The following is a 17216-nucleotide window of genomic DNA, read 5'->3' on the forward strand; positions in this document are numbered from 1 at the left end:
GCAAAGAAGGCATGTCAGTGGCAAATAAACACATCAAACATGCTTAACTTCATAGTTATTAGAGAAATGGAAATTAAAATGATAATCTATTAAAAAGACTGACCATACCAAGGGTTGGCAAGGATGTAGATGAATTGGAACCATGCACACACCGCTGGTGGGAATGCGACTGGTACAACCACTTTGGAAACCAGTTTGGCAGTTTCTTGGAAAGTTACACATGGATCCAGCCATCCCTTTTCAAGGGATTTATCCACGAGAGAAGAAATTATGTATACGTCCATACAATGGCTGGTACACACGTGTTCATAGCAGCTCTATTTGAAGTAACCAAAAACTGAAAACAACCCAGATGTCCAAGAACAGGTAAACTGAGTACCATGCAGTGAAATAATACTTGACCATAACAAGGAATGAACTACTAATAAATGTTGTTATAACATGGATGACTCTCAACAGAATTGTGTTGAGTGAAATAAATCAGATCAAAAAAATACATACTGTCTGATTCCTTTTATATAAAATTCAAGAAATTGTGAACTAATCTCTAGTGATGGGAAGCAGAGGAGTGATTGCCTAGGGGCATGAGGAGTGGAGAGGGACAGGAGGAAAAGATTACAGAGGCGTGTGAGGGTGCTTTTGGGGTGATGGATACGTCCACTACCTTGATGATGATGATGGTTTCACAGGTGTCAACTATGTCAAAATTTATCAAACTGTACACTTTAAATGTGGGCAATTTATCGCATGCCAAATATTGTTCAGTAAAGCTGCTGAAAAGAAAGTTTATTGACCAAATACAATATGTGAACCTGGTTTGGATCCTGATTCAAACAGACTGACTGTGAAAAGAAACGTGTAAGGCAGTCTGAGAACACTTGAACTGAAGATATTTGATGACATGGAAGATTCTGTGGTAACTTTTCATTGTTATCATGGCATTTACTGAAGTCATGACACCTGGTGTGGTAAGATGTCCAGGATTTGCTTCAAAATAACGTGTGGGTGGGATATGGTGAGGGTAAGGCTGTAACAAGATTTGCCGTGAGTTGGTAATCCTCGCAGCTGGGTCACTGGGACAGGTGTGGTCAATAAACTTTTTTCTGGACCCCTGTGTTTAAAATTCCCCATAATTACAAAAAAAGAGAGTCCCCTAACTTTGCTGCCTGCGTCACAATGTGCCTGTATGTACAGGTGTTCACCTTCACCTGGAGAGAGGACATCCGGCCTGGAGACCCCCAGCACACCAAGAAGTTCTGCTTCGACGCCATCTCCCACACCAGCCCCGTCACCCTCTACGACTGCCACAGCATGAAGGGAAACCAGCTGTGGAAGTACCGCAAAGTAAGACAGGGTGTGGGGGAAACAGGGAAGCCTGCTTGATTTAAAAAAAAAAAAAATGTGGTGCCTCACTCCTGCTCCCCAGAGCCCCTCCCTCACGCTTTTGTTCCACAGACCTACCATGCCCGACTCTCCAGTCATCAAGAGAAAGCAGAAATTCAGCTTTTTATTTGAAGTCTCTAGAATCTTAAATGTTGGCAGCTGAGCCCATTTCTTAAAAAAAAACCACCTTGAAAGCCAATGAAATTTGACTGGAGATGGGCAGTGATTAGGGCCCCGGCCCGGAAGTGGCAGGCATCACTTCTGCCCGCATCCCAGCGGGCACAGCTCAGGCACGTGACAAGGCCAGCTGCAAGGGAGGCGGGCAGTGCCCACTGTGTGCTCGAGAGGAGAGCCAGACAGGTCTGCGAGCCTCCCTGCCTCCTTGCTGTTACCGCTGCTGCTGTTTGTTCACCTCCCCAGCGTGGCCCGGCTGATAACCTGCCTGTTTTGCAGGACCAGACCCTGTATCACCCCGTCAGTGGCAGTTGCATGGACTGCAGTGAACATGACCACAGGATCTTCATGAACACCTGCAACCCCTCCTCTCCCACTCAGCAGTGGCTGTTTGAACACACCAACTCAACAGTCTTGGAAAAATTCAATAGCAACTGAGCCTTCACGTTCCCGTGGCAGGCCTGGCAGTGTCCTCTCCGGCATTCACTGCAGCCTCCCTCTCCCAGGAGAGGCAGGGCTTCTGCGGACTCCATCACATAAAAGCTGCTGGCCAGCCGGGCCAGGGCAGAGGGGGCGCTTGAAGCTGGGCCAGGTGTCTGCCTGGCCCTGCAGGCCCCGAGTGGTGGAGGCGGGATAGAGAGCAGACCACACAAGAGGCCCCGCTCTAGAGCAGAGCCTGCTGCACCCCTGGCGGCATCATGGAAATCCAGGCGAGCCTTTTCAACTTTGTCACCACGTTCCCTTGAGCATTATGCGGGAGGACTGCCAGGGCAGCCCTAGACCACCCTAAAATGAGTCCTCCGAGGCTGCCTAGCCTTCAGGTGGCTCATACATGACAGTCCTGCAGAGAGAGAGGCAAATTCTGTCTGTAGGGGGGCAGCTTTTAGCACCAGTGCCACCCATCTGCAGCAGAAGGGAAAAAGTCTTTCTTGGGGCCACTGGTTTCAGCTTTTGAATTTTTGCCTGCCCAGCGTCTGTTCTCTGTCACAGCCCCAGGAGATGCAGTCGAAAGCCATGCCTCGGGCCCTCCGAGTGTTCAGTACTGACCACTGGCCAGCTGCCAGGCCTGGGGGCAGCAGCGCGACCCGCAGATATTCCTTTGCAGCCGTGGACAGACAGGATGTCTCCCCTTGCTCTCAGGGTACTCGAAATGCCCATTTTAGTGCTCTCCAGGCACAAGGACAGCCCAGCCACCAGCTTTTCAGGACTGTGTTTCAGATGGCCTTGGGCCTGTGGCACGGGCCCCGTAAAAGACCTCCAAACGAGAAATTCTGGCTGAATTTCCCTCATCAGTGCTTCCATCTCTCTCTCTCTCTCTCTCTCTCTCTCTCTCTCTCTCTCTCTCTCTCGGCCAATATCCTGCCTCAGGAGAGGAACAGAGGTGTGAGGTCCGCAGGCCTCCAGGGTGGACCATGGGCACGATGCCTAGCCTCTGACTCATCGTGGTTCTGGTTCTCATATGGAATTCTAGAATTTTTAAAGAACTCTGTACTGTGATCACAAACTAGAATGCCACATAGGATTCTGGTATTCTAGCATCCAATATGGATTTCTAGGATGCTGTGATTAGCCAGCCAAGTGTAAAACATTCGAGGCAGCCCCCAGCCTAGAGACAATCTGTGAAGTCCAAGGTTGGTAGTGCTGGGGGAGGGGGCAGGGGACCTGTGTCCATCAGCTCTTACCGGAGGCCTTGGTGTGACACGGTCCTCAGCCCAGACCTGAAGCCCTGCCACCTGCCACCATGGTCACAGCTGCAGTGGAGAACAGATCCCAGTGTCCCATGAACAGACGGGCACCTAGCTCCATTCCGGTCCTTTGTGTTTACCTTTTGCTTTGTTAATTATGTGTCAGCCTCCCAGAGGGCTCCCAAACTAATAGGAAGTGTTTCTGTACCCAGCCTGCCACCCACTGATTCAGAAATGGAAATCCCAGTCTACAGCCCACGGCTTCTGCCAGCTAGCCCAGGAAGTCCTTGAATCAGTATTCCAATTAGAGTCGAGCCTCTCAATTGTGTTATTTACCAATGAAATAACTGAGACATAAATCTGGGAGCAGAGCCACGAATCTGCCTTTGAGATGCTGGCTGATCTCAAGGCTGTCAATTATCTGGGGAGGGAAGTAAACACTCCCGGCCACCACCACCCCGATTAAGCGTGCAGCGGGCAAAGTGTCACTTCCACTTCTGCCTCAGCACAAGCCCTGCTCTGGCCACCTGCCCGCAGGAGAGGCGGCCCCGTGCTTACAAAGCCTGCTTGTCGATCCCTGGTGTCTTTTCCAAGGGAGTCTATATCCTTAGAAGTGGCCCTCTGTAGGAAGGAGTCGAAGATGAGACCCATTCCAGAATCTAGGATAACAAGAGTGTCGCAATTTGGGAGAACTGAGTTAGGATTCATCATCAGAGAGTAATTCAGCATCATTAAAATAAAAACTGTGCCTTTTAAAAAGAAAAAATGCAAATGTACAGCCAATCCCTAAACTTGAATCATTTCCTAGTGCCTTGCTAGACATAAAGGGACTGGGTTGGGGGGGAGGGGAAACATTTTTGGTGGTGTGTGCAGTTCCTGTTGGATGAGTGTGTGTGTCTTAATGTCTAATTTCAAGCAGGAGGTGTTGGGCCTAGAGCAGGATCTGAGACAGCAATGCCTCCCAAGGGCCAGAGGCCAGAAGTTATTCCGTTTAATGCAAGTAACACCCCAAATTTAAAGGGTGACTGGATGGCTCGTTTAATCTGTGGCCAAGAAGGGCCTCAGCAGCCCCTGGGAGAGGGCCCTGTATGGAAGCCACGCCTGCAGCCCCCAATCCCACGCCCAGGTGGCGTGCGGAGCACTGGCTAGGTTTCCAAATGGTCCCACTCCAAGTGGGTGACAGGACGCATGTGGAAAGCAGGAGCAGCGGCAGGCAGTCCTCAGTCGTCCTCTTTTCCATCCTTTGGTTCTCCTTTTGAGTCTGGTTTTGCACCCTCAACAAAGGATGGGCAGGTCCTCCGAGCACTCTGGCATTTGTAATTGCTGAGCCCACATCTGTAGGTGCCGAGACTTGACATAGCCTGTAATCAAGGAAGGAAGGAGAGAAGTCCATTTGTTAACTGGCCAACTGAACGCACATACTAGCCACCCATTGTTTTGTCTTCATTTTGGAAAACCACCTGGCTCGAGGATCCAGGTCCCTGCTCCACCCCGGCTGATGGTCAGTCAAACAGCCAGGAGCCTGTGGAGGTGCTGTCAGCCAGGTAATGGGTGAGAATGTGGACCCTTTTTCCTTTAAAGCCTTTCTTCTGAGCATGAGGTCACAAAACAGGGTATGGCTAGAAAGTATCATGCCTGTGTGGCCCACCAGCAGCCTTTCCAAAGGGGGACTCCAGCAACATTTTGGAATGCAGAGAGCGTCTTCACTGTCAGTACAAGGCCTTGGAGGAGGTGGCTAAGCGTGCAGGCACATGTGTGAAAAGCCATTCCACCTTGTGCTTCCAGTTGGAGCTTTCAACTTTTAAAACAGTCCAGGAGCTATCAGTTCCCTATTTTTGGAAGAAATAGCTCAGAGGCAGAAGGGAGTACATCCACAAAAGAGATCTAATGGGAGATACAACCTTAGGACCTGGGGAGGAAGAGCCGTTCTTGTTGAAGATGTAGTTCTTGTTGAATCTTGTTGGATTCCCAAAGTCCACATTATATTCGCCACCTGTTGAATTTCTTTTTCTCCTTAAGAAATAGGTGATGTCCTTGAAGATGGCACCATGTTTCTTTCTGTGCATCTCTACTTTTCGTCTCTGAAGTTTCAAAAGAGTGGCGAAGCACTTTACAGTAGTAACTGAGAAATCTGGACTCCTTGCTTCAGGGATCCCTTGTTTGCACAGATTGGGTGATCCTTTGTAATTCTTAGAAGGCAATGCATTTTTAATTAAGTTTTCTGAAGATTTCTAAGTGTGGGAGAAGGGCAAGGAGTGAGTTCTGTCCTGGAATTGTTTTCTGCTTTCAACTGATGCATTTTTGTGAAAATCCAAGTAATACGTTTGTTCAAACTTGATCTTGAGCCAAGGCCCACTGTCACCTTTGGGGTGGTAGTTGGACCTACATTCCAAGCGACAAGGTCCTCTTAACATCCACTCCCAAAATGGCTTTGATTCAGCCATGCCAGCCAACAAGGTCAGGGTCCTGCTCTGTTACAGGCTTGAAGGTGGATCCCAAAGGGATTACAAGCAAGGAATATTTGAGAAGTCAGACCTGGGATTCCATAGAGAAAGCTCGAGACCGCCAACCTCTCATCTCCTGCCTGGAAAAGTGAGCCTTTGTGAAGACCTGACTTACCATGTACAACTGTGATTGTGACTGTTGTTGAGTAAACCTCCAGACTTTTTCTCTAATGTGGTCTCTGGCTAATTCCTTGTCCTGCGCCATTCTCCAGTCCATCACTCCCCGTGTATTCGTCGAGCACCCGCTCAGTGCCCAGGGCCTCTGCTAGGTCCAGAATAAATTCCCAACAGCCATCGTTCTAGAGAGGAAGGCAGGCCTCAAACAACTCACCGCGATGATTTCAGGTGTGAATAGGGCTATAAAGGATATAAACAAGGTATTTTAGAGACTGGGGTAGGGATCAACGTGAGGTAGGATAGTCAGGGAATGCCTCTGTGAGAGCTGGATGATATGAGGAGGGAGTATGAGCCAAGAGGCAGTTTGGTGGAGGAGCATTCCGGGCAAAGGGAACAGGCAGTGCAAAGGCCCTGAGGCAGGAAGGAGTTCACAGACTTAGGTGGGGTAGCCCACAAAGGGTCTTACACCCAAAGACCACACCCACGAGTGGAGGATTTCAGTGAAAATATGAAACAGGCTTAGCTCATGTCTTATGTTCACCCATGAGCCACAAGTCCCTGCTTACCAAAGCATTGTGATGCTTCTGAGTATTCAATTATGTAATACCATGTAGTGGAAAGAACACTGGTTGGCCCGGCTCTGCAACAGACTCGGTGAGATCTTGTGCAAATCCTGCCCCCTAGCTAGGTCCCAGTTTTACACAGTGAAGTGAGTTTTTTGATGATGCTTCCAGCTCCACCTGTGCTCCTGTGGCTGAGTCTTGGGGTGGGGCTGCAGGCCATGAACAGAAGCTTTCCTGGTGCTGTCGTACAGGGCCCACTAGAGGGCGCTGTGGACCGTGGCTTGGAGAAGGCTGATGAACAGAAAGGGGGATCTGATCGCCGGCCACTGCGGCAGGTTTGAGCCCTGGAACAGGTGGGTAGATATTGTCTTTTGTAACTCGTGTTTTTTGTTGTTGTTGTTGTTGTTTGAAAAATCTTTTACCACCCATGAATTCTAAACATTTTAATGGTTTCTTTAAAAAGATTTTACTAGGAAATAAAGGGAGGGAAGAACATTCCAGGTGTAGGGGCAGCCTGGGCAAAGACCCTGTGGGGGGAGCATGACAGGTATGAAGGTCAGTGAGCTGGAGCAGAGTGGGAGAGACAGAGGAGACGAGAAGGAGGGGCAAACCGAGCCAGGCCCGGTGGGGCCTTGCGGGCCGTGTTACCGAGTCTCTGATCTTTATTTTAAAAGCAGCAGGAACCATTAAAGGCTTTGGGCAGAGTGAGAGCGTCAGTTGTGCCTTTGACAGATGTCTAGAGCCAGGAATGAGTTGCTCAAGGTGCTAGGCACGTACTAGGCACCTGGAGCCCGCAGAGTGAGAAACAAATCCAGGGCAACAGGCCCTCAGGTGCCTCTTCAAAGTCACTGACAGCTGAGGGGGGGAGGGGAGAAGATCACGTTTCTCATCCGTTTTAGCCCCTCATCCTCCCAAGTCTGCAAGCGAGAGGAGAATCCAAGGTAAAAAAAGCGCTTAGCCAGACACACAGTGGGAGCTCTTGTGTTGTTGGCATACTTATTGGGAAACAGATTCAGAGAATTTGCCAGTGTGCTCAAAGGTTTGCATTTTCCTTTTCTCGCGGTGGGGTTGGGACTTCGGGGCTCCTGGCACTTAGGACTCAGTAAGTATTTGATGAATGGACAAATGGATGAATAATCTAGTTTCAGATGACACTTCAGGCCTTTTTTTCCTCCACTCACAGCCCACAGATCCTATAGTGAGTTCTACTATGTTTGTTATATGCTATTTGCCCTTGAGAAAGTCCCTTCCTTTCCCTGGGCCTCAGATTCTCCTTACAACCATGAGAAGAAGGGGAGCAAATTAGATAACGGTCAACCTGGAATATTCTAGTTCCACAAATCTTGCATCCAGTATTTTGCAATGGCCCAGATCGTGTTAAGGATTTATTTTCCAAGTTCAGCTACGGGATGGGATCCCCTCCTGGTTCTATTATTGGTGTCTCCCACCCTCGAGCTTCTGGGCTTCTGGTGAAGTGGGTCCAGGACTCGGCATCCGAAGCTTCCTTCCTGCAGCTGCTCACAGCTCTGCCAATCTCTGGCCTCAGGCAGCTGGCTCCTCTTTTGTTCACCCTCAATGCCTGGGCTGCCCAGCTTGGCAATACCTGGCGTCCCAAATGGTGCTCAGGGCGGCCTGCGGCTCTTGCCTTCAAGTCTGACTTGATTCAGGTTGGCAGGGTGACAGCCCCGGGCACACTTCACACCCACTCTCACACACACAACGCCATAGAAACAAAAGAACACACGGTGAGCCCTCAGAAAAAGCAGGTTTCTTAGCAACTTTACAGCCTTCGTTCATGAGCTACTTGAAATTGAAGCAGCATCTGATCTCCTGCCAGCTCCTGCCTGGGGATGGGGAGAAGGGGATGGTGGGTCTGCCTTTGCTGGAGCTGAGAGCTCAGCTTCCCCACCGCTGGCCTATCAGTCAGCCTGGGAGGCAGAGGCCTAAATTCCAGATTTGTCCAGGTTCTAGGAGAGTCCTGGCTACGGTTGCTTCACAGCTACAGCTGCAGAATTCAATCAACAAACCATACTGAAACATGTACTGTGGGCTCGTGGTGGTCCATGCTCTGTGCCCAGACTGGTTTATCCCAGCTCTGTCCTCGGCCCTGGAAAAAGACAGGTAAATAAGGGACCACCTGCAACCTCTAGAGCCTAGTGATGAGAACAAATAAGGACACAGACAGGTGAGAAGAGAATAACTTGATTCCCGCTGCACTGCCTACAGGTTGCAGTTTGCACTATTTTAAAGCTTGCAGCTTTACTCCAGGCCTTTAGAATAAAACCCAAACTTTTTAGCCAGGCCCAAAAGGTCCTTTGGAGCTGGCCCCTGCCTGCTTCTCCATCACGTCCTAACAGGGCTTAGGTGCCCACACAGGCCAAGGCTTTCCCACCTCCAGACCCCACTGGTCCCTCTGCTTGGAATGTTCTCCACCTGCTCTGCAGCTTCTTTTCACCCTTTGGGTCTCAGCCCAACTGTCACCTCACCCAAGAGGCTTCTCTATCAAGAACAGACCCACACACATCATTCACTCATTCTCAGCACCTCTGTAGCTCCCCTCCTCACACTTATCCTAATAACACAGTCCGTTCTCGTGATTCACAGCAGTTTCATTCTATAAAGTCACCATGGACACCAAATGAGTGAATACAGACCCATCGCTCCTAGGGGAAGCACAGGATTAGGTTCCTGCCAGCCTCTGGTCACCACATTTTCATCAAGCCATCAATACATAACCTTGTTTTATGTGCATTTCTGTTTAAAGACACTTCATTTCATATAGATCATTAATTCATTCACATTGAACTCACAGCCAACACGATAACTCATGCCTCAATGAAACTTATCTAACGTATATCTTTTCTCCGTCAGGCACATCCCAGCCTTCTGTGCTTAGGAACGCTAGACAGTACCTCAGCACTATGCTTACAGGGCATTTTAAACCAAAGCCATCAACTAAAGCACAAACATGTAAACAGTGCAACACAGAATAAGATGGCAAGAAGGACTTTTGTTTACAGTGTGAGAGCTGAATTGACCTCAGCTGGGAACATGCGTGGTGGGTGACTCCAATTTTTCTCCACTCTACACATGCACACGTCCAGAAGTGACCTCAAAAGTGCAGCAAGTATCGGTTTTGAGATTACAAGTACATTTTAGTGAGTAGGCAAATTTGCAAACACAAAATTAGCAAATGAGGATTATTTTAATTATCAGTTATTTTATTCCTTCATTTAGGTGTTTGATGTCTTTCCCCTCCACTGAACTTCATGAGGGTAATGCTCTTTCTGTACTGCTCACCATTTTATCCCCAGCTCTTAGGAGAACTGATTCGGACTTTGGAAATTGTTGAGCTATTGTTGAACCAAATACCTATCTATCTCTGGAATTTTCGTTTTGTGAGATTTATTAATACTCATGATTTATGTCACTGTTAGTTGCATATTTAATGAGGGCCAAAATAAAACAGCTTTCTGGGGCTTCTTCCTGACCACACTCACAGAAGATTGATGGATAAATCAAAACTTGATTTTTTCATGGGCATTAGAATTTTCCAGGGAGGCAAATAATAACATGCAGTTTCCTAGTCTCAGCTCAATTATTCCTTAGAAACTTGCTTGGTAACCTAGCATTAAAGAAAGAAGTGGAGAGGGCTAAGGGAATTTTTGCCTTCCCCATGACAGAGTATACACAGGCCCCTACATCCATACATAAATTCATTTCTGAAAATGTGACTAATCTCAAAAGTCAAACAACAAATGCATTCTGTCAACAGAGCACATCTGTTCCTAGGTGATAAAATATGGCATAACTCTTCCAATTACACTTGCATTTTTGGACACAATCTTTGATGATATATATCCAGTCTTGGCTAATATAACTTCAATTTGATTGTTTTCCTTCACAAATCAAAAAGCAGGCTTTTTGAACATCCAGTGGAGGCTAAAGATTCATTCCTTTCAATAAATCTAGTTATTTCTCTTTTTTTCCAGTTTTAAGTCAGTAAAATGTTATCTTTTAAAAATTTTTATTGGAGTATAGTTGATTTACAATGTTGTGTTAGCTTCTGCTGTACAGCAAAGTGAATCAATTATACATATATACAAAAATTACGTATATACATATATAATTACACATATATCCACTCTTTTTTAGATTCTTTTTCCCACAGAGGTCATTACAGAGTATTGAGTAGAGTTCCCTGCGCTACACAGTAGCTTCTTATTAGTCATCTATTTTATACATAGTACTGTGTATATGTCAATCCCAATCTCCCAATTCATCCCTCCCCCCACTTCCCTCCTGGTAACCGTCCAAGTTTGTTTTATACATCTGTGACTCTATTTCTGTTTTGTAAACAAGTTCATTTGTACCATTTTTTGATTCCACATGAAATCTATTTCTATCTTTATATCAATTATAAAGAGTTAATGATACACATACTTCCTTTTTTAAACGACCTTATTGAGCTGTAATTCACCCATTTAAAGTGTATAATACAACGTTCTTAGTATATTCACAAGGTTGTGCAGCCATCACCACTTCCTAATTCCAGAACACTTCTGTCCCCCTAGAAAGAAGCCCTGTACTCATTAGCACTCACTCCCCACCCCGGCCCTCTGACCCCAAGTCCCTCAGCTGGTGGCAACTGCTAATCTTACTGTCTCTATGGATTTACCTTTTCTGGACATTTCACATAAATAGAATCATGAAATATATGACCTTTTGTGTTTGGCTTTCACTTAGCATAATGTTTTCAAGGTTTATCCATACTGTAGCATGTATCAGTACTTGATTTCTTTTTTTTTTTTTTTTTAATTAATTTATTTATTTTTGGCTGTGTTGGGTCTTCGTTTCTGTGCGAGGGCTTTCTCTAGTTGTGGCAAGCGGGGGCCACTCTTCATTGCGGTGCACAGGCCTCTCACCGTCGCGGCCTCTTCTGTTGTGGAGCACAGGCTCCAGACGCGCAGGCTCAGCAATCGTGGCTCACGGGCCCAGTTGCTCCGCGGCATGTGGGATCTTCCCAGACCAGGGCTCGAACCCGTGTGCCCTGCATTGGCAGGCAGATTCTCAACCACTGCGCCACCAGGGAAGCCCTTGATTTCTTTTTATAGATGAATAATATTCCATATTCTGGATAGAATTTTGCTTATCCATTCATCAGTTGATAGATATTTGGGTTGTTTCCATGTTTTTGGCTATTGTGAATAATGCTATGAATATTCATGTACAGGTTTCTGTGTAGATGTACCCTTTCATTTCTCTTGGGTAGATACCTAAAAGTGGAATTGCTAGGTCATCTGGTAATTCTATGTTTAACATTTTGAGTAGCTGCTAAACTGTTTTTCCAAAGTGGTGTCACCACTTTGCATCCCTCCTAGCAATAGATGCAGGTTTCAATTTCTTCAGATCTTCACCAACACTTGCTGTTGTCTGTCTTATTGACTGTAGCCATCCTAGTTTGTGTAAAGTAATATCTCGTTGTGGTTTTCATTTACATTTCCCTAATTATTAGTGATGTTGAGCATCTTTTCATGTGCTTATTGACCATTTGTATACACTCTTTGGAGAAATACCTATTCAAACCCTTTGCCCACTTTTTAATTGGCTTGTCTTTTTACTATTGACTTGTAAGAGTTCTTTATATATTCTGTATACAAGTCCCTTATCAGATATATGATTTGCAAACATTTTCTCCCATTCTCACTTGCTTGATATGCACATGCGTCACATCACTACTGTTGGTACTTTCACTTTTCCATTCACACAATTTTATGTGATTAAGATGCAATAAAATAATCAAGTACTTTCCCAATCATTGCTGGGCAGGTGGATATGGAGACCGCCCATGCGGAAACTGAACAGTTGGCAGATAAGCAGTGCCACCCTGCCGTCTAGTCCTTTGATGTCTCTTTCCCTCACATGCAGAAACCTGAACTCAATGGGAAGCTTAGAGGTGTCATCATGTAACATATGAAATAATAGCTACCGCTTATTGAGCACTTACTATGTGCAAGACATTGTGCTAAGTGCTTTACATTTATCACATTTGATTTTCACAAAAGCCCTATAAGAGAAGTACTATTATCTCATTTTATAGATGAAGAAAACTCAGGCTCTTATAGTTTAAGTTGTCAATGGTTCTACAGCAGATAAATTGGCAGAGCTGGGATTCAAACCAAGTGCTTCAGAGTAGGGCGCCCTACTCTGAATGAGGAAAATAAGGCTAAATTTATTCCATTTAGATGACTGTCCTTTATTTTGAGATTCTTCCTTCTTTTTTGGTATTCTGTATCGCCTACTAACAGTACCAAAAGACGGTATTTTTCTTACCGTTATTATAAAAGAAATATAGTCACATGGTAAAATATTCAAATAGGAAAAAGCGTTATTAACTTCAAATTCTTTCTACCTTTCCTTCCTTGCCCTGCAGTCTCCACCATAGAGGCAACCACAATTACTAGTTTGTGTATCCTTCATATATATATGTGCATGAATGTGTGTATAAAATTTTCTTGAAATACAAATGGAACTTATACTCTACATACTGCTTTGTATCTTTTCTTTTTTCACTTAATAAATATCTTGGTATCATTGAATATATTTAATTTCTTGAAAAAACGTTGACTGAGTCCCTACTCTGGTAGCCACCAGAATTGGAGAATTAGTGTTGTATGCACTCGAGCTACAGCAGCAAATAATACAGACGTGGTCCCTGCCTTCATGGAGCTTATATTGTAATGGGAGAGACAGTCACACAACAAAAAGAATAATAATAAAAGAGATTAATTGCATATTGTGATGAATGCGAATAAGAAAAGACACTGAACAGAGAACAGATGGGCGGGGGAAACCACCTGCTCTTAATCTCTCTGGGGAGATGACATTTACATTAAAGCTTGAGGGATGGAGCCAGCCATAAAGGAGCAGGTGGAACAGCATTCCAGTCAGAGGGAACTGCCAGTGCAGAGACCTTGAGGTAGGGAAGAAATTGGCCTTTTTGAGGAACTTACAGAAGAATAATTAGAGCCGAGGCACAGGGAGCAGGGCAAAGAGATGGCAGGGGGCAGTGTCAGAATGCACTGGGAAGCCGGTGAGGGGCCTTAAGGAGGGTGTGGCATGGTCTGGTTTGTGTAGATGCTCCCTAGAGAACAAGTGACTTAGTGACCAGCTCAGAGGCCAGTGAAACACTTCAGGCAAAAGATGATGGTGGGCTGGGCTAGGCGGCTGGCTGCAGAAAATGAAGCCAAGAGGACAGATTCTAAATATCTATTGGAAGTAGAAGAAAGTGCCTTGATGATGGGTTGGCTTGGAGTGGGGTGAGAGGAAGGGAGAGTCACAGGTGATGCAGGTTGCAACTTATGAGTTTGGGTGTCAGAGAAGGTTAACTTGAACATCGTGGTCTGTGATGCCTCTGGAGCATTCCAAGCAAAGAGCTGAATGTTGTTATCTGGAGTTCAGAGGAGAGGTCTCAGCTAGAATTATAAAGCTGGGGGTTATCAACCTGCAATTTTAAATATCTGGGGGTAGGTTTGGGTATGGAAAAGAATGTTATAGTTACTGACTCAAGTTGCCCATTTAAAAACCTAGCTTTTCTTTTCTTTTTTTTTTTTTTAATGTCTGAAACATTTATATTAACATATTTCCTAGCTTTTCTTAAAGGCTTTAAGTTCAACTTACAAATCTTGTTATTCCATTATAAGTCTACTAATTTTTAGTATGAAGATAAGGACAATCACTTTCACTTGTTCTGATTACTATTAAATTAATTCTTAAGTTTAGTAGCTTCAGTCCTCAAACATTTAACAGACTTACAGCCTTAATTAATCAAATTTCCTTAAACATTTCAGACTACAATTACAAAATTAATATGCCTGATTTTCTCAAACACTTTAAATGTCCAATAGGGCAGACTTAACAAATCTAAAAAGCCAGATCTTTCTAAGCACTTAACCATACGTTGTAGATTAATTACCTAAAGTTATAAATGTAACAAATCAGATTCTCTGGGCCATTTCAAGAATCTTAAATCCTACACAAAGCAGAACAAGACCACAGAACCTTCTCTCCTGTATTGATTCCTTCAATATCTGAATATTTATTTATATCTCCTCTCTGGAGTTACAGATTTACTCCCTCAGCAAGGGGATCAGAATTTTTTCCAAATATTACTATTTGGAACTAACCTATATAACAGCATGGGAAAAGCTTATGAGAAAACTTTCCTTGAAGAAAGACTATGAAATTGTATGTAAAGGATGGTTAAAAGCATGTGCCCCGCCCCCAAGAAAATACATAGAGGCTGGGGTTAATTAGGAGAGAAACCGCACAGTTATTTGAACAGGGAAAGGTTAATATAAAGATTTATTAATTGTAACAGGGGACTGTAGTAATGAGGCATTGCCCAGTAAGAAGTAAAGAGAACTCTAAAGAATACAGGAATAGCAGATGTAAGGAGCAGACAATACTCCTGGGGCTGAGATAGAGCACCCAGGAAAAAGGACCCCCTGCCCCTCCCCCACCAGAAGGGTAGTGCCAGGGGAAGCTGGTGCTGAAGAAACTGTGTGTACTGCAGTAGCCTGGCGCTGGATGCAAATGCTATTTTGAAAAAAATATATGTGGGAAATGTAGGAGCTCTTATCCATACTAATCAGGTTTGAAAGCAACATCACACACTGCCTTGTACAGAGATACCCAGCTGTTTTCTGTGTTGATGTCTGAGCTCCCCTGCTAGAAGATATCCTCTTTTAAAGCAAGGATTATATTTCTTCTTCCTCGTGTGGCCAAGCCTGAAGTGAGTATACATTATATGCTCAATAATTTATTTTTGAATATATGAACTCTGAGGGAAGAATCTTACTCAACTTGCCTTTTTTCCATTAATTTTTTATTCTATGTTTTCCTACTGTAAAGGCAAGAAATATTTATCGGGGAAAATGCAAAGGTAGAATAAAGGGAGAAAAATATCCATCATAATTACTGTTGGTACTTTGGTGTATTTCTTAGGCACAAATAGTTGTTTTTCTTTTTTCTATTTTTAAAAACACAGATGTACACACATCATATCCCATATGCAATGTTATATCCTGTATTTTAAACTTAACGTAAATAAAGCACTTCTCCAACTCATCAACTCTTTGTTGAAGAGTCAGTGGTGAATTATTTTATTTAGAAAACGTTTACACTAATGTTATGAATGCAAATGACTGCAAAATATCTCATTCTGAAGATGTTAGGTTGTTGATCTAACCATTTCCCTTGTGAAACTTTTGGTTCTTTTAAAATTTTTCCTATTATAAATAATCCCATAATGAACATTGTTGTGTATAAAATATTCTCCGGTAGGCCGATTTCCTAAAATGGCTGACCCACATGTGAAATTACTAGGCTAGTGGGTACAAATACGTTTAAGGCCACTGAGGAAAACTGAAGATCATAGGACATCTGCTTCTAAACATGAAAACTGGTAGCTTTCCGATTTCAACAAGACACAAACCAGAAGCCTCTTCAATGCCACCTAGTACTACCAAAATAGGTACACGTGCTTAGCTAACGCTCCCAGTCCCCTCCACGCCCCTCCCCCTGAGAAAATGCTGCCCAGCCCTAAAAGACTGCATGACTGCATGACCCTGGGCTAGTCCCTTCGGGCCTTTGGCCCTCATTTGTCCCCAGGCTACCCAGTAGAGAGGTGGCCTGACTAGGCGTGCCGAATTAGAGGATTTCCCTACAGTCCTGGGTGTGTGTTTGACATCCTGGGCGCCGAACCCCAAGCTCCGGGGCTCTGCAGGGCGCGGTCACCTCGCGGGTAAACCCGGAGGCTTAAAGCATTAGAAGCTACAGTTTACAGAGCTCCAGGGAGGGCCCAAAGTACGACAAGCCCTTCTCCACGCCGAGATTGGCCCAGCCTTTTCTACATCTCCTGGGCAGCGCCTCCTCTTCCCCGCGGTTCACCTAGACCACCCTCCAGACCTAATCCCGACTTCCGATTCTTCCCAGCGGAAGGGTCACCCAAGCCCCTTGGGTCCCCTTCCCTCTCTCCTTTTCTTTCCGCACCGACCAAGCCAGTCCCAGTCTCCACAGTGGCGGGGTCTCCGCCACCCTAAGCTTCTGACCACCTTGCAAGACCCGCCATCAGACCCCCATCACCTCTTCTGCACGTCTTTCCACGTTATCTGTCCCGATCGTCCCTCTGTCTTTCCCGCCACGACTGTCCTTCTATCCGATTTCTATCCCGCCGGTCTGCGGGTCCTCTGGCCCTGGTCCTTCCGTTTCACCCTGTCTGAACCTCTCATGACAGTTTCTCTATCCCCTTTAGGTCCCCCCTCACATGCCCCTCCGCGTATCTCTCCCTCTGCGTCCCCGCCCACGTCTGCACTTCTGTCGCCCGAAAGTGATCCTCCGTACCCGGAGTCGGGGCCTGCGTCCAGACGGGACCCTGCTAACCATCCATTCCCGGGCCCGGAGAGTCTGCGGCCCGGTTCCCCTCCCTCACCCGGGGAACTCTTCCCTCTTCCACTTTCTCTACTTTGAACCCATCCCAGCAGAGTCCAGGAAGTAGCCAGGCGCCGGGGACTGGCGGCGATGACGCCCAATGGGACGCGCCAGCGGCGGCGGCGGCCCCGCCCAGAGTGCGAACGCGGCCTATGGACGCGCGGAGGCGGGACTTCCGCTGTCCCGCGGAGGGCGGGGGAGCGAACTGTTGTGGTGCGGAACGTTGGGCGGGCGGCGGCCGGGCGGCCCAGGGGCTGCCGCGGGACTCGGGGCGCAGCCGAGCGGCTGCAGGGGTGGGG

At 46.0% G+C, this 17216-nt stretch overlaps 1 protein-coding gene across 4 annotated transcripts in view; it reads left to right on the top strand.

Moving 5' to 3' along the window:
- The window catches only part of GALNT10 (polypeptide N-acetylgalactosaminyltransferase 10), a 335391-nt gene extending 331383 nt beyond the window's left edge, over window positions 1-4008 (top strand). For all 4 annotated transcript variants that reach the window (XM_068536263.1, XM_068536262.1, XM_068536260.1 and 1 more), the window contains 2 exons: window positions 1195-1344; window positions 1837-4008. In XM_068536263.1, the coding sequence (XP_068392364.1) occupies window positions 1195-1344; window positions 1837-1995 (309 nt within the window). In that variant the 3' untranslated portion in view covers window positions 1996-4008. The remainder of the gene's footprint in view (window positions 1-1194; window positions 1345-1836) is intronic.
- Window positions 4009-17216: the final 13208 nt, after the last annotated feature.

This window comes from Eschrichtius robustus, chromosome 2 (genome assembly GCF_028021215.1).
Source record: "Eschrichtius robustus isolate mEscRob2 chromosome 2, mEscRob2.pri, whole genome shotgun sequence".
Lineage (NCBI taxonomy): Eukaryota > Metazoa > Chordata > Mammalia > Artiodactyla > Eschrichtiidae > Eschrichtius > Eschrichtius robustus.